This window comes from Calypte anna, chromosome 2 (genome assembly GCF_003957555.1).
Source record: "Calypte anna isolate BGI_N300 chromosome 2, bCalAnn1_v1.p, whole genome shotgun sequence".
NCBI classification, from domain to species: Eukaryota; Metazoa; Chordata; class Aves; order Apodiformes; family Trochilidae; genus Calypte; species Calypte anna.
Window position 1 is genome coordinate 14,550,160 of NC_044245.1, and position 18,514 is coordinate 14,568,673.

At 36.6% G+C, this 18,514-nt stretch overlaps 1 protein-coding gene across 11 annotated transcripts in view; it reads left to right on the forward strand.

Moving 5' to 3' along the window:
- Positions 1-18,514, forward strand: part of PARD3 (par-3 family cell polarity regulator) — a 435,816-nt gene that overhangs the window by 405,242 nt on the left and 12,060 nt on the right. For all 11 annotated transcript variants that reach the window (XM_008503892.2, XM_030444951.1, XM_030444949.1 and 8 more), the window contains one exon: positions 15,471-15,591. In XM_008503892.2, the coding sequence (XP_008502114.1) occupies positions 15,471-15,591 (121 nt within the window). The remainder of the gene's footprint in view (positions 1-15,470; positions 15,592-18,514) is intronic.

An 18,514-nucleotide genomic window follows, 5' to 3' on the forward strand; every position in this document is an offset into this window, starting at 1 on the left:
TCAGCGCTTTAATCAGCTCAAGCCGAGTGTTAAACACACTGTAGTTGTCTTACAGTTTTTTGAGAATCCTAGCCTAAAAAAGTCATGCAGTTATTTTACAACAATAATCCCTGTCATTTCATTTAATCTTCTAACTACAGATTTAAGAAATTACTCTTCCCAGGTGTTACAGATGTTGAAATTCCAATCAAATGCTGTGAGAATCACATTAGTTAGCTGGTAGATGTGCGCATAAAGGCAGACATAGTATAAATGTATTAAAATGCAGGAAGAGTTTCAGGTATTATATAACATAGATGTGTTTATTCGTGACAAAGTTGAGTGTAGAACAACTTTGAGATATTAAATAAAAATTAAGTCCCCTAGGATTTTCCAAAGTAAAAGCAAATAACATGCTTGTACCTGCACAAGCAGTGAAATTCCTATTTTTTATGTCAGAGCTTTCTTTTGGAAAACTCCATTTAGTCTAAATGGTACTAATTGTTTAGTCCATCAACAGAAAATTGCCATCTCAATTGCCCATGTATCTTTGTTTGAAGATCTAATATTTTTCAAGCTTTCATAGTTAAAAAAGTTATCAAATTCCATTAGTCTGGAACACCACTGCTTCCTAATGCTCAGTTTCCATCGCTATTCTCGCTGATCAATATCCTTAAAACCACAGTCTTTAGCTTAAGTTAAATAAAATGTCCTGTAGAAAAGACAGGAAGGAAGGAAAAATATCCTGGAAGTTCTCTGAAGACAAGTAAAGTTAGCCAAGTGCAGGAGATGAAAGGAAATTATGCTAGATGAATGCAGTTTATTTCATGAGTTCATCCTGAGCACCATGTATATGGTTTTACTTTCAGATTGGTTTTAAGCAATCTGGTGACAACATTCTTGCATCCATTATACTTGTGTACAAAAAAAAAAAAAAAAAATTAAGCCCAAATAAAGTAACTAGGCTAAAGGCTAAGCCAAGTTTATCACAGAGGAAAATAAGGAAAATGATGTAGCATGAAAAGGTTTCTCCACAGAGGAGGAAAATTTCACGTGACTCAAAGCGTATGTTTTTGCTAATTAAGAACACATCTATGGATGGAGAGGCTTGATAAATTGATGTTACTGTACAGAATATATATGATCACTCTTAAATGTTGTGCCTGTAACTGCGTATTACTATATGCTCCACACTATACTTAGCAAGTCTGTCTGTCAGAAAGCTCTAATTGCTTTATGTGTGAGAACATTAAGCTGCAATAAATTTATATACACAGCTGTTCCATTACTGCAGAACAAGTTTTATCTCCTAATAAATTGATGTTTCTTTTTAGTGTCAACTCAAACCAAAATTTACACTCGAGAAGGTGAACCTTAACATCACATAATTAGTTCAGTGACACCAGTGGTAATAGAGGGTACAGACTGTACATCTCTTAAACATAGTGATGGAAAAAAGTTTTGACTTCTGTTAATTGTTTCTGGAAAGCTTAATTGTGATTAAGAGCAGCTTTAATTGGAAAAGGAAAAAGAATCATGACCTTTAAACATATACTGCAAACAGCATATCTGCATATACAAGGAGGTACACCATAACAGAAAGAAACTAAAAGCTGTCTTTAAAATAGGGGGGCAGTGGAAAAAAAGGCATTGTGGTTCTCTATGAAGTCGTGTTTAGGTTAATGGAACAGAAGCTTAGACTGCCCTGGACTTTTGATTAATATTTAATTAATCTTCTTAGAAGACTGTGATTTGAATTAAACTGGGTTCTAATAAAGGAACCAATTCACCAAAGAGTTCACATAAATTTGACCTGCCATTATGAGGATTTAAATTAAAATGGCTGAAGTTTTGTTTTCTGCTCATTTTATGCCTGCTCTACATCAAGTGCAACTAATTTACTTGGAGTGATAGAGCTGGGAAAAATGCAGCCTGAATTGGGCACCAGTAATAGAGCTATAGCTGTAATATAAGACATGCCATTTTGTTTACTTTAAATAAGTACCATGAGCTAATGAGTTGCATTGTTTCCCCAGTACAGGCTTTTACAGCCCTTGGAGAAGAAGCAATTACCTGTATATAACAAGGGGCACTATAGTTGCAGATTTGTGTCTCTGTCTTTGGTTGTCTTGGTTTCAGCAGACAGGAGAGTAAAAGGAGAAGGCTTTATGCAAGTCTTGACACTATTGTTATTTTATTTGTGCCAATACCTTAAAATGATATTGTTTCTTAAAAAAAAAAAATAATTCCAGATTGGTTTGAGGGAGCTGCTTACATTTCTCAAAGTGACAGTAAAAATTATGCAAATGAAAGCTCTCCCAGGCTGCTCTGACTTCCTTAATTGCCCATTCCTTCATGTGTAGAGGTGGCTGGAGTCAGTATTGCTACTGCAAATACAGGGAGAGGCTGAAAGGGCTCTTGTAGAGTTCTCCAGTTGGATATTTACCGTCTACTTGATGTAGTTATTTCACTCATAATTTTTTCTGTAAGCTCTTTTCATAGTCATGGTAGATAGCATAAACATCTGTCATGCTAGTTAGCCAGTAATCCAGTGAGCATCTTTGGTGTGGCTGTCTTGGTAAATTTAGATTATACCTAAATACCACATATTTTCTCTAAGTATCATTTGTAAGGTGATTTTTTTCCTTTTGGGTGCTCAGTCTTCAGAAGTCTGCTCTGATACTTGATTCATGCCATTTTAGATGTCTCCAGCATAGTCCTGTGTAGCTTGACTTGCTTGTAGTCAGCTGAGATGTAGGCACTGAGCTAATCACCTACTACAGGATTTGTTGTTGGGAATAGGAATATTTTACAAATGTGTGTATGCTGTATTGTGCAAGAGCAGATCTGTTCTTAAAGTGTAAAATCTTTGACTGGTTGTAGGCAGTTTGTGCAGTGTCTACTGCAGAGAGGGTCCTGCTGTTTGAGTAACGCTTAATGATGCAGAAATCTGGCAAGAATAATAAAAAGTAAATAGCAAAAGGTTAGCAAAATCAGATCTTTGTGGGTCCTGCTTCCTAAGGATATTTATCATTCTTGTCTTACATAGTCCCCAATTCCTTTTTTGGTTTCCCTGAAAAGCAGATTACTGTGCAGCTCAAATGGGAAAATTCATGGGAATTGAACTTTATCTGAGTTAGCAGCACAGCAATGTAAACCTCTTTCTGGAAGCCATGTCTTGCCTTAGTTCATTTTGAAAATTTCCTTAGATACTTACAGAATTTCTGTTACTTTTAAGTAATTTTCAGAGAAGGACAGTGCTTACGGAAGTGATGTACAGTGTTTCATACAGCTGCCCTCTTTACAGCATCATGGCAGTCACACCTGAGCAAAAATACAATGTGACCTGTTACAATATAACACCAGAATTACAGAAACAATACTACACTGTGAGTTTATTTTAAGATTAATCACAAATACTAATGTTAATATTTCATTAGCAAGAACTCGTTGCATTAATAAAGCTCATTGTATTGAAAAAGACTAAAAAGAAAATTTATTGCATTTCTTATTTTTAAAGTAATTCTTATACACTGATCTTCTAAGCTCAGAGATAAAACAAATTGTTTTAATACTTATTAAATAAATTCACATGTTAAAAATAACATTATTTCTTATAAAACTCTCACTTCAGCCTTTTTTTTGGTTTTGGCTGGTGAATAATGACCAACTATATAAGAACAAGTCTAAAGTTTTCATTAAATGGAACTGGCTCTGCAGTATTGCTTATGTTAATAGCTGCAGTTACTAGCTTGTAATATTTTATCTTGTCTTTTGGGAGCATGAACGAACATCTTGCAGGTATGTATCAAATTCTTCAGGTCAGCTGGGTTCATAGTTCTGCAGGCTCAGAGTTCTGCTTCATTTTCTTTTGCTGGCAGAAGTTCCTCTTTGCCGGAAAAAAAAAACCCAAAAGAAACTCTTGCAGAAAAAGTGCAGTGTTAGAATGTCAGGGAACAACTCAGCCTTCTGTTATTCTTTTAATAAATATGCATTTTCTGATTTTATAACAATTTCTTTTACTGGAGAGTAGTTATGTATGAACTTATTAGCTGCTTGCTTGGGATATAAATTGCTGCCATCAACTGTTTGAAAAATCCCATTTTCATCTCAATGTGGTTCTGTCATTCTAGTAATGCCTTCAGAATTCCTGAAAGAAGAGAGGAAGGGCAAATATCTCAAATAATGAGTAAAAATGGCAAACTTTTGTTTTTGGGGTTTGTTATTCATAGGCATTTGTTTACTGTATAGATCAAATGCTTAGTGTGTCCTTTGACAAGAGCAGTCCATTAAATGCTTTATTCATGAACTGGGATCAAGGGATTGTCTCAGTTCTATCCTGCTCTCTGAAATAAGATAATACAAGGAATTTCTATTAAGTATTATGCTTTAGGAAAGTGAGGGGAAAAGAAGAAATTCTTTAATCTCTTTGATCAGAATGGAATGGCATAGAAATCTTCTGCATTAATGTTTAAAATTAGAGATTTTATCAGCAATCATTTTAGTAAGTATAACTTGGGCTGCTGTACTGAATAAATATACTTCTTAGTGCATGTGATGTGTTGATTTCCCTGGAGTTGATCTTTAATGCATTGTAGAGGAAAAATGAAGAACTAGTAGATAACAAAACTGAGTGATATTCCTGTAAGTGGACATGATCAAATTGGTCTGACACAGCTTTCTTGCTGGTGGCCTGGGGATAACTTACTAATCATTTCTATAGCAGTTTGTTTCAGCATCAAGCCCTGAATTTCATACTGTTAACAAGGATCTAGAGCTCAAAATTTTTCCTTATTTCTTCCTTCAAAAACTTTTCAAAACTCTTTTCAGATCTTCAGATGCCCTTAAACTCTAAAAGCTCAGTTGGATTCCAAGGTTCTAGACACGTTTGCACTAGATAAGCTGAAGCCCAGCATTGCCTTTAGGAGGACTGTGTGGGAACTGGCATCTCTGTTCTTTAGTTAGAATCACATATGTAGCGATTTCCATTTCAGTAAAGCTTATGAATTAAAAATCTCACTTTTTTAATAGCATTCAGGAAATAATTTCTGGTTTCCATACAGGGACTCATGAAGTGAGCACACGTCAGACACTCCAACAGCAGCAGAAGGTTCTGGTTTGTGGCAGTGATTTTGCTGCTGGGCCTCCTGCCTGAAGTGTCTGCAATAGAATTACAGTGCAGTTTATTAAATTTATTATCATGCTCTAGAAGGAAAAGCATTTTCATTTTTTTTTATGATCTGACTGAGTATGTGTAGCATGTGACTAAGCTGATACGTTTTGGGATATCTGGCCAGCACAAGCCAGAGCAGCAGTGATATGTGCTGCGCAGCCATGCTTTACGTCTTCAAAACTTTGGGTTTTAGCACTTGCCACTTGGACTGAAATCTTCCTAATTAAAGATGTCAGAATAAAGCAATATCTTAGAAATCCAACTGAAACTAGATAATGATGACAAAATAAAGTAATATCAGTTTGGGTATATTTTAACATCATGTCAAAACACATTGTCATCAGAATCCCCAGAGATACCATTATGGTGTCAGAAAGAGATATTATCAACCTAAGACTACAGGAATAACAACATAAAGTAATGCCATTGTAACTTTGCCATGGTATGCCAATATCACGCAAAGTAAATTTGACATACTAAGTGGAATTACTTATTATACATAGTTCATTTCTTTATGTTTACTAAAAACCATATGGCAATTATGTTACTCAAGAAAACCTTATAGCATTTGCATAGCATTTGCTGAAGTAATGTGAAAGTTGAGATACAAATTAGTCATGCTGAGTAGATAACCACAAAAGCTGTTACATTACAATCCTTGGTTTATCAATGGAATGGCTATACAACTCTATGTTTCAGAAACAGAAAACAATTGGGTTTTTTTCTATAAAGGAAAATTACAAACAGGAATATAATGTACTCTGTAAAGAACCAATAAAACTATAGTTGAGTAAATGATAGGTGATCATTATATAAAACTTTATTCAGTGTCTCAAAAAGCACTTCTTAAAGAGCACTATTTTTCATTTGTGGATATGCAAACACAGCACAGGGATGCTGGGTGACTAAAACGATTTTAGTCTTATTCATTTTGCTGTCTAAAGATTAAACTTTTGGGCTATACTGCCATGCTAGTTGACCATGATTTTATATCAGGCATTCATAGTTCTAGGTTTTTGTAGAATGTGTCATTTTCTACTCCCTTCAGCCAACTAGAATGAGATTCATCTGCCCTAAAATAGTTGTCTAAATCTACCTATTTAAGCCTGAGGTCATCCCTCTGCTCTTCTTTGACAATGAAGAAAAGAGCTTTCAAGGGTAAGTAATTGTATTCTAAGACAGGTGCTGTGAATTACCCTCTGTAGTAACTTATTTTTCTGTATTTCCCTCAGAAAAGATACAGCTGGGTGGTTTTAACTACATGCCTGCCTTTAGATGGGTAAAATCATTTGTGAAAAATCCCAACTTTCCTTCTTCTGTAAATAAATTAGCTTCCCTGTAGCCTTTATGTGTCTTAGTAAACCACTTAAGTGGTGTTACAAGTAAATATTGTTTTTCTTCTGTAGCAAGAGAAATACATGTTTCTTGATATCTGAAGTCTGCACTTGGGTTAAGACTAAGAAGCCCAACAACAATAAATATTAGAATTCAGAGTTTCTAATCCAGTGTTTCAAAACATAGCAAGACCCCCTGCAATCACTGAGCATCCTGCATTGACAATTCCTGAGGAAAGGACATTTTTAAGATTTCCTAAAGGAAAGATAAGTGAAATAATTTGAAAGTATTTTAGTAGTAAAAGTGGAGTTTTGCTGAATCACTAAATAACCATGTGAATTTTGGATCAAAGGTAAATGCTGCTCTTGTTTGCTCTTACTTGGAGTTATTATTTTAAAAATAACTGAAATTTTGTGGCAATTTCTAGTTTTAAAGTTAATCAAGACAGTGTGGGGGTAAAGCATTATTAAAACATCAAATTATTAGCATTCTCATCTTTAGAATAAAATGCTGAAAGCATTTAACTCGAAATAAGTTTGTTTGCAAAATATCCCTTAGAGATTTTTTAAATCTCTGTATCCAAATAATATTTGATTTAAAATCTTAATTGGCTTTTGTGCTAATTGGTTGATTTTAGCATCAGCTTCATAAGAAGGCAATAGCCATATGAACTTAGGCACCAATTCAAGTAACAAATCAGCTTTGATTTTTGTTTTTACTTAGCTGAGTCATGTGGAAAACTGCACATGGTCACTAAAGATGAAATGCTTCACAGTAAGCTCAGATTTGAAATTTTATTTAGAGGTTGCAGTTTATTTGGTGCTAAAAAGAGAGCAGTGATTCTGCGTTTGTCTGTAGTTGATACAGAATTTCTGATCTACTGCTGATGCTCCTAGTAAAGGGAGTCTCCCTGAGTTTCAGATTTCGGAACTCTTCAGAAGCTTTGACCTAGGCTTGGTATCCTTTGGACAGTAATTTTTATTTGTTTCTAAGACAGCTTCTCATTTTGCAATTGGAAATCAGTCTATAGATAGAGTAAGATACCACATAAAATCAATCCATATATTATTTGGAGATTTATAATCCAATAGCCCCTCCCTCAAAGAACAGAAATAATTATACTGTAATTATGTTAGTGGTGGTAAGGACTGTGGGAGCTGGGTGAACTTTGTGTAGTGTGTATTATCATTTACAGTGTTCAGGCACTTTAAAGGGATTTGTCTGTACATTGCTGTTTGTGTACTGATGTACTGCTCAATACTGTAATTTTATTTGTACTTTAAACAAGATGTCATTTTTAGTGAGGGCAAGTGGTCACAAGAGTCAAAATGATTCTGTTGTGTTTTGTTAGTTGCAGCACCTTATTACCTATTTCCTAAGCATTTTCTGTGGTTCAAGAGAAATAGAACACCATGAAATATTTTTTTTTTATTTCTGATATAACTTATGTCAATGCATTAAGCAAGACATAAATACTTTTTTAAGAGTTGGGTTTTTTTCACTGAAAAGGAACTAAATTTCATAATTTAGGAACACAGTTTAATGGCAAATTATTTCAATAAAGTGCTACTCATTCACTTTTGATGAATCCATGAAATCAAATGGTACAAAAAGGAATTTATTTATTTATTTATTTATTTCACGTTTCTAAACTCCTCTCATGAAAAGACACAGGGATTTTTTTTCTCCACTTGGCTAGTCATGTTCATGTTGATGGACTCTGAAGCAGCTTTTATACTTTAAAATACTGTGTCACCTCACAGCAGTGGCTGAGTCGTGAGGTGTGCTGGAGTGAGCTGGGCTGCACCTACCTAGCAGCAGCCACACCAAGCAGCTGCTGCAGGCTAAGGACAGATGTTCCTTTTTACAAATAGCTGTCATTCTTTGAGAAGTGACTGCTCCCTCACTCCTTGTGGCTGTCCCTCTGCTGAATATTTCTGCCCTCACGTCTCATACAGTGAGGAAGTGAGACAGAGCTCTCCCTGCACGGCTACCAGCAAAGCAGCAGAATCAGCTTAAATGCAGAGGAAGGAGGACTTGGCCTGGAGTCCACCAGTGATCTCTCCAGTGATCCCTTCTGCTGGCATAGGAGTGGCCATCTAGGTCCAGGAGAGGATCTCTTCTCTGTGGTCTTTGTTAAATGTCTTTGTATTACTGTGCTAGGCAGTCCTCCTCGTGTTCACACAAAATAGCCTATGATGCCAAATTATGGATTTGCATTAGAGGTAACAGCACTGGAGCCATCATTGTCTGTTCCAGTTAGGATAGGAAGATACTTAGAAGGTTGGAGCCTGCTTCTTCCCACCCGCCTTTGAAGTAATTTTGTTTTTCATTTAGAAACAAAAATGAAAATTTCTGCCTTGCTTGATCACCAGTATTTTTGTTTATTTTCTTTTCCATGATTTTTTAAATCTTTGTGTGTGTCATTTCCTTAACATGTTCATATGAAATTCATAGTTAGATGTGATGGATTTTTTTCTTCGCTTACATGTGGTGTTCTCTTTTTCTTTTTTTCTTTTTTCTTTTTCCTTTTTTTTTTTTTTTTTTAACTCAGAAAATGCAATACCCCATGACAAGGTCTGTAACAAGTTGTGTGTGGCTGAAAATTGGCTTGGCTTCTATCTGCAGAATCTAACAGCTACAAAGTTAGGCTTAGAGTGCATGATAACCCAGTAGCTGAGTAGCTGTTTTCAGATGTTTATAGCAAGCTCCTAAAACCTCTGCTTTTCTTCGTAGTAGAAGAATTCCCCTGAAAAGTAAGACTGGATTTCTGTCTCTGGTGTGCAGGCTCTGACAGGCTAATAAGGAAGAGTGATGGTGGCAATAAAAAGGGTCTTGGCTGCGTTCTTCAGATTTCACTGGTTGTAAAATGATGGCCCTGCTACAGAGGGCCATGGAGGGGCTCAAAGTGAAATTTAGTCTGGAGATTTTGAAGAGACTGTTGTGGTGAAGTGACCTCCCTATCAGCTCCAGCTCTTCGTATTGTTTATGGCCAACACATCAGAAACAAGTACTGAATTAAGAGCATTTAAAATTGCCTTCTTAACCCAAAGGAGAGAGATGTATGGTATTGTTTTTTAATTATTTACACTGTTGAAACTGGTGTGAAATGATCAGCAAGTCATAATGTCAAAATTTGGAGTTTAATTTCATTCACTGAAGAAAGTGAATGCATTTGGAGACTTTTGTAACTTCTTTGTGGCACTGAAGTTGAAGACTACCACTGTGAATGTAAACTGGGAATGACATGAAACTTCTTGGTGAGCTGATTTCACATGCATACATATTGCCATAAATCCTAGGTTTTAAATCCTTGTTTTGATGGAATTAATATGCTGAAGTGTGTAGGTATGTGTACAGGTAGCATAGTAGATCTTGCCTGTCACATCAAGCCAATCCCTGAATTTAGCTGCCTCTAAAAACTGCAGACTTTAAAGGATATCTAATGCTCTGTGTTCATTTCACAAATATGAAATGGCAAGGGAGAATGATTTTTTAACCTTCTAAACAGTAGAAATAAGCTAAGATTAAAAGAGATCTGGGGGAAAAAAATCAGATAGGATATATACCCTTCAGCATGCAAGAAGCCGCCCTTGTTAGAAAGTAACTTTGCATGAATAATTAATTTGAGCAGTGCATTCCATTTCTTACAACTAGAAGAAAAATTGAATTCAGGTGTTTGGTGAACATATGGGGGATTTACTGTGAATTTATGACCTGTGGTTGGAGTGTAAAACCCCAAGATACTAGCTGATAAAACTTAATGAAGCTTGTGCAGAGAAGCTATTTTTATTTGCAGTTTTGTAATTGATACATTTTTGGTCCTTTTACACCTTTCCCCCACCTTTTAATGCCTTATTTCCAATAAATTCTTTGACACTTATGAAAAACAAAAGTAGTGCAGGATAAACCTTTCTATGCCTCCTTCCATGTTAAAACTCCACAGTTTTACAAGTGCAGTTGTAGTCACAAATCTGGTTTCGTGCTCTGCTGATTTTTTTTCTGAAATTGACTATAGCAATTCTGTAACCACACAACAGCTCTTTCATATTACACCAGCTATGGTTGCTTCTGTTTGTGTACTGTGCACATGTGCCCACAGTGTGTGGACACAGTCATCTCTGTCACTGGCCATTGACAAATCTGTAAAGTGAACAGGCTAGCAGACCAGGCACAGGATAACTTTAAGCCTGCTAAAGTGCATACTTTCATTTTATTTTATTTTACATTTCATCTTATTTTACATCTGTGGCTTTTTGCAACAACTTGGCAGTTTTGCCTTATTCACCCTTTAGGGCAAACTGAAACAGACAAATCCATCTGCTTGGAGTAAGCACCTCTTTTGGCTTGTTTTCACAAGCCATGAAGGAAGGGTCTAATTTTGTGGACACACCACTTGTTCTGAATTTTGGCAAGGGTGCATGCTGCCAGCCACGGCATGGCCACCAGGGTGAGGACATTGTTTGTCTGCAATGGGACAGAAATACACCCTTTTTCTGCTCCTGCAGATACAGACAGTTTCAAATTCAGGTCTTGATTTATAATGACATGAGTAATCTGTCCAAATGGAAAGGAATTTATTTTATACAAATAGGTGATAGTTATGCCAGCTTGAAGTGGCAAATCTTCACAAAGAACCCATCCATGTTTTATAACTGCTGTCTGGAGATCTAAGCAGCCACTCCGACCAGCGAGTCTCTGGCAGCTCCAATCTGTGTTACACGATTTCAAGGTATAAAGAACACTATTTGTTTACTAACCTTTTGGTTATTATGTTGCAAGTGCCTGTGGTGTTGTTGAGACACTTTTCTACACTTTTTCAGGCCAATAATTGTTTTCCAAAGCTTTTGTCATCTCTGTACAGTAGCTTATTTTTATCTACTTTATCACACTGAAAATCTGTCTGTTTTGAAAGGATTACAGGTCTGTACATCAGTACATGACATCACACTGAGACATTGCTTAATGATCTGAGACTCTGATGGTCATTGCTGCAGCTGCTTTTTTCTGGAAATATGTGACAGCTCTGGGCCATCTAAGCTTTCTTTACAGTTGCAGTTTTAGCCCATGCTGGCTGTTGAGTGTCCTAAAGTAGTGCTCAAAAGCACCTGATTTCAAGGTGTCCCCACCTGCAGGTGGAAGGCAGTGGGGTGCTAATTAGAGATGTGATACAAGGAAGACCAACTTCTTTGCAACCCAGGTTAACTTTGGCTCTGAAAGCTTTTCCTTGGTTTTTATTTCTCATAAAAACAAATAATAATGAGAACGCTTTGGCAGAAGAACGTCACTAGGAGGTATTAATAGTCTTTCAAAAGTTCGCATCCATTCAGGTATTCAGTAGGCCGAGGGACTCTGTCTGGACAAGCTGTGGTTTCTGTAGAAAGTTGTAATTCTAGTTTTGCCAAAAAGTTTCAAATTAGCGTAGTTCATATCTTCATCAAACTCTAGATGGTTTTCAAATAAAACTCCTTCCTTCCTGCTGGTGGTCTTGAATTCTTTCAGGTGAATTTTCCTGCAGGTTTTCAGCTCATTTGAATGAAAAACTCCCAACAAATCCTGATGCAATTAATTAAACTTTGGAAGATTTGCACCATACAACTGCAAAAGTCAAAAGGGAATTTAAGCAGCAGGAACACCTGCAGCCTTTGCATCCTAGTACTCTGTCAATATGACCCTACCTTTCTTGGATAAACTAATTCAGTAAGTCAAAATTCATTTTGCCTTAGAATGACTTGAGGCTCTTCACACTGGATATAATTTGTTTGTATTATCCCAAGGGATAATGATGAGACTTATATAAAGAACTGTAGATAAAACAGAACCTGTTTAGTCCAAATTTTAGTTTCTGACAGTTTTTTATTTTACTCATGATTTTTGCATTTCCCTCCTTCTGTAAGTAATAATTCTTGGCTGAAGGTTAAATGTGATATCAAATGGGTGCACCAAGTGTTCCCTGGGTGCAGCAGGAGACATGAAAAACATAGCAAAAAAAGCACTGATGATAAAATTAACTGGATGAAGAGATGTATGAAAAGAAATATAAAACAGCATGGCAGGCCAGGATGGAGATGTGCAAACCTCTGCTGATGGGGAAGTTAGAGGAGTGGAATAGTTTTACCTAGAAAATGAGAACAATGTTGAGAGGAAAATGGAAACAAAAGGAAGCCAACCTGAGTGATAGTCCACACCCTCAAATAATATCTTCTTCAAAGTATCTTAGGCCCTCCTTAGCTGTCTGCCATTTCCCTTTCCTCATCTGAATCAAAATGTGTAATTTTTTCATTATTGACTTGACCTCACTTTCTAAGTCTCACAGACTTTAGAGCACAAAGAAATGGGAGTAGATAGAAAAGTGGTCTTGTCTTTTAATTTAGCTCCTTTTCTGTGGAATAGTACTTTTTTTTTTGTAATTCACTCTTTTGCAATTTTCTAAAGTTGGGTCATGTCCCTTGCTTTTCAGATAAAATACTCTTAAAAGATTTATCTTCTCTGCCATTATCAAACCTCTTAATAACTTTGAAAAACACTTGCATCAGTTTGACTTCTATCTTTCTTTTTTTCTGTGGTTTTTGGGTTTGGGTTTTTGTGTGTGTGTGTGTGTCAGTATATTAAGTTCTTACACCTTGAGACAAGTTAATCATAATCTCAGGATCCTTCTTGCCCTTGTTCCATCTCTTCAGTGTAAAGGGTGTTAAATTCAGGAGTTTGCTATTCTAAAAGAGACACACATTCTGGCCCTATTGCATGGACACTATGCATTTGCCTGCTATTTGCCTGTTATAAGTTTTTTTAATCCACAACAATCAGAAAATGTGCAGAAGTCCTCAGATCTGTATTAACACAGATCTATTGTGGGGTAGAGCATGTCTGTTCCATATAATGCACAAGGCTTAAGGCAGTACTTTTGGGGTTTACTTTCTGTTTCCCATTGGGTAAATGCTTCAGTGTCAGTCCCGCACTGTGATTTCTTACTGGTTGAAATAACCTTGATTAGGGAAGGCTGATTATTTACTGATCATTTTGAGTACTTCAAGGCACTTTCCTAGTAATTTTGCACTGAAGTTCAAAGGCATCTTTTTCAAACATATGTTCTTGTACCTGAAATATTAATACTTAAAGTATTTGGCTACATTTATGTGCAGAAAACACTGTCTGGGTGTTAACAAAAGCAGTTTTAAAAATCAACAGACCATTTTAAAGTATCTTATATGTTTTGTAACTGGCTTGCGATGATTGCATTTAAAATGTGCAGTGTATAGCAATTCATCAGGAAAAAAACAAGTGGTTGTATAGTGAAGCTGGGTAGAATTTGACAATAAGGAATAAATTTACATAACATAAAACTGCAAACTGAGATAAGCTGTTTCACAAAATTAAGTTGAATTAAGGAAATAGAATTAGAAACGTATCTACAATGAAGTAGAAATTTTGAAATGTTTCATTTTCACCTGTCCTAAATAAAGCTTTCGTTTAATTTTACCTTTGAAAATTGCAATTTGCATACTTAAATTGACCTACACTACAAATAAAGCATTATTAAAAACTCCCATTTGAAAAACAAAGAAAAAAAGGAGAAGAAAAAAACACTTCCTTAGATTTCTTCCTTTTCAAATGAAAGAAAAAAACCCCAAACCTTCAAAAATTAGCTTTTGCTAGAACCATACTAATTTTTCTGTTTGGCCAATGAAGCACTGATAAGCTCCATTTAATAGCACTGAAAAGACTGGGAGGTAATGTTTCAGACACCTGCAGCTTCCAGTCCACTGCATCTACCAGTCCCAAAAGACATGGAAAACAGTCACAAATGGACTCCAGAATCACCTCTTTTCATATCAGAAAAGACATAGGATATGAATTCACTCAGTTTTATTGTGCCCTGTGTCCCAGAACAAGAGTCTATGGAATTGCTTTCCATTGTCTCTTTGCAGCTTTCTCTTTTGAAACAACGTAATAGCTGGTCGTTCCTCATCAGCTCTTTTGAAACAACAATAAAATGTAGGGCTTAGGAAGGCCATAACAAGAAATTAAAATGCTTCTGGTTAGCCTTGATAGAACATATTTGTTTGTCATCCTTCCTGTGATTCCCACATTAACAAGTTTGAAATACAGTGAGGTTTGTAGGGGTCAGGTGCGAGCACACAGCTGGAAGAACAGAAAGATTAATAAATATCCAGTTTGCTCAGAGAAATAATCCATTCCTGGGCGCATTTCATTATGGTTTCACATAGAGATGCATCATGCTTATCTGCAGTAGGCATTGTGCAAAAATTGATGGTTTGGAAGTCTTGAAAGTTCAGGGAGTGCTGGTACATAATGGTAACTCCAGGGCTCAGCCTTCCCCAGCCCATCAGCACCCACTGGACACCAGGCAGCACCAGGCTGCTGGCAAATATGTTTCTGCATCCAGCACGGCCAAATGGATTGCTCCGTATTGGACCCCAAGCCTTTTAATGCTTTCATACGGATCAGTTTAAAAGACTTGTTAAAATCAGAACTAAGGGATGACAGGCTCTTATTGATTGGGGAAAATAATCAAATTTTATGGAGGTAGGGTCTTCAGACATTGTAATGAATTTGATGTGAATAAAGATCTGACAGTGATACAGTTTCTTGACTGGGAAAAAGTGTCTTTCATGTTTATTCAGTAGCAGAGACTATTAGAACTTTTAATTTCCCTTTGTGTAAGTCTGATGCTAGTGCATATACTCCGTTTCTGGGTGTAACATAGACTGAAGAGATGCCAGGAGCTTTTGATGGAGTTTAGGAATAACCTCGTTTATCTTATCCTTACTCTATATGAAGTTTCTTTATGAGTTAAACAGCATTTATCATCTTTAAAAATCTAAAAATCTTTGTAATAAATGGTTGGAAATTATTTTAAAATCTGTACTCCTGCACAATAGTAGCAGCCCCTTGCTAAGAAATTACAATAGCAGCTGATAGTTCTGAAGTAGACTGATCATGTCCATCCTCTCTCTTTTAGCAACAGATCAACTCCTAACAATCATGACCGGATACAGCGCCTGAGGCAAGAGTTTCAGCAAGCAAAGCAAGATGAGGACGTGGAAGACAGGAGACGTACTTACAGTTTTGAGCAGCCATGGGTAAGTGTCCCAAGTCATCAAATCTGGAAAGGTTCCCCAACTCCCACTATCCACAGACTGGTCAGGAGCAAAGTGATAGGGATGTAGAGTCCTTTGCCTCCAGACTTCTGCCCTGTCTGCTAGCCACATTTTTAGTGTGTTGATATTTATTTCATTTTTAGATTTCTTCACCTTCATCCTTTTTGCACATAGTGTTATTTTCTCTGTGTTTAGATCTTGACTCTGTGAGTTACTACTTGGATTCTTTTTTTCCTCAAAGGCAATACTAATTGTTCTGAAATTTTATAGGAAATTCAGAATAAAGTGCATGCTAATAAGAAAAAAATTAGAGATCATATGTAACCTTGTTAATAGTATTTTCTCTGAAGTAATATCACTGTGATGAGTTCTTTTTCTTAAGAGAAAGAGCTATGTACTTTCACAGTAAAAAAGGAGAGATATGTAGAATAACATGCTCTTCACAATACCCCTTTGCCACTTAATATTATCCAAGGCAGTTCTTTCTCCAGATATATGTCCTAATTGATCATTTAAATCCTGTTCAATCTGATCTAGAGATGTGATACAATTATGTAAATCCATGTGCTTATCTTATTTAACATAATTGAATGAATCAGTGTTGCTTTTTAATCAATTATGTATCCTAAATTAGGATTCTATAAATACGGGACAAATATTTTATTGTATTTTTGTTTAAAAATCCACAATAAAGACAGTGAACAAATTGCTCACTGTATGATAACAGCTGTATGATAACAGCAGTAAAATCTCTTGCAGCTGCCTCCAAAGTGGGTGTTGGTTATGAGTTGTAGTTACTCAGGATTACAATGCACATGAGACTGAGGAAATAGCTTAAGAACAGCGTCTGTGCGTACGAAGTCACTGGGAACTTAGCTTAGGTTATATCGTAATGCATATGACATCTTTGGTTGCCTGTTATGTTGTATATAGAAGATTTTTTTTACTTTTGCTGGGTCTTTGTGTCCTTGTCCATCTTAAACTCACCAAATTGAACCTGTGATATTTTTGACATGCAGCATGAAGAGGAACTAAGGTAAATGTATCCCTACATGACACTGCTTTACATACTGTATCAGGATACAGGCTTCTGTTTTCCCGCTTTAGAAACTCTAACCTTCTCTGAAATTGAATAAAGAAAATGAACGTTTTGTTTATGACCAGATGATTTCAATTTGATGTGGTGAAGATGATTTGATAGCTCATCAGAGTAGTAGTGTAGCAGTCTTTGGAAGACAGGGGCTAGGTGTAGGAGGTACTTTTCACTATGCACATCAACTACTGGTTAGCCTCCAAATGAGAGATTTGAGCAGCATTCCTGGGAAAAAATGTGTATGAGAAAAAGTTGCACTCTTGAAGACTTGGGAACTTTACTACTCAAGGTAATGGGCCAAACTATTGTATCTCTAAATGCCATAGCAACTTTAGACAGGCAACTTGGCTTTTATTATATTTTCTTGTAATGCATGAGGAGAGAGTTATTTGGATGACAGGCTGATTACCTTAGGAATGGAATAATTTCCTAAATTGTGGGTCAGAACATTGACCTTTCCTTTTTCTCTTAGTCAAACAAATGGAATCTCTCTGTTTACTCCCTTTCTACAGATCATGCAAATGAGCTTAAAGTGACTGGTTTGGCTTAATGTATTTTTATTAATTCTGCAGCTTACTGTTGCTTTGCTGTGAGCTTCTGTGTTGTTAAATAAGAACATTTTATTTTACATATGGACATTTGAAAAAAACTGTCCATGGGTATTTTTTGAACTATATGTTTTTTCCCATCATGTACTCCAGCCTTTCAAGATCACAATGCTTGGAAAGGATAAAACAATTACCTCATTCAGAAGTTCAGTCATTTCAGTGTTAAGGAACCATAGCCCCCTCTCTTAAGAAGCTTGTATTACTTTAACATATTAGTTTAAAATTATGGACTTTGTTGAGACACCCTCACAAAACAGATCCAGATGTATTTATTAAATACCAGTGACAAAAAAAAATTCAAAAGTGGTTTATAACACACGTGCAGAAAAATACTTAGATACATTCATCAATGTTTTTTCAGCCTTCTCCATCTGTAAACTGATGGTTACAAACCAGAGCAGTGAACAGTGCACCTGCACATGGACCATTGTTGAAAAGTGTGGTTTTTACCTGAGGGAGATGGCTTGTGCAGCCGGCATAAACAAAAGGCTTTGCAGTCAGAGAAGCCTCTGAACACATGATAGCAGCCAACTCTGACCTGGTTTGGATAGAAAGAGAGAAAAAAGCTGTCCAGGAAGTGTGTGCTATGAGGTGATAAGTAGTTTGCATTTCTCATTAAGAGGGTGATGGGAGGGTTGAGGATAGGGAACACAGAGCTGATGTGATGTAGGACTATTGGTTACTTTAAGGAAGTGTAAATGAACACAAAGTTTGCAGTATAAGTAATGGAGTCTGACAGAAATCTGGCAGCTCTGAGGATATTCAGAGGAGCTCAATAGCTCAGAAACCCACAAATATATTATCAAAATGATCCTGTGAACGTCACCAACTCCAATCCATTCCAGACTATTAATGGCCTGTGACACAAGAGTCCAGTGGCCTGTGACAAATATCTTCAGTGTCCTCCACAGGTTGGAGGCAGCTCTCTGTGCCATGGAGCACTACATCATGCTGGCTCTGAGCGATACGCGTGGCCGTGAGACCGGCGCCTGACCCTTCCCGGCTGTTCCTGTCAGGTGAAGGTTGTTTCTCTGCAGAGGAGCAATGTGGCAGAGCTGTTCTCCTCGCTGTGTTTGCCCTGCCAGTAAACAAAATACTTGACTGCCTACGAGTGTTCATACAGCATCAGGCAGCTTAATAGACACAAAAAGTGATAGCACTGGAATGAGATGACACCATCCATTAGCATTTCTGCTCAAGGCCA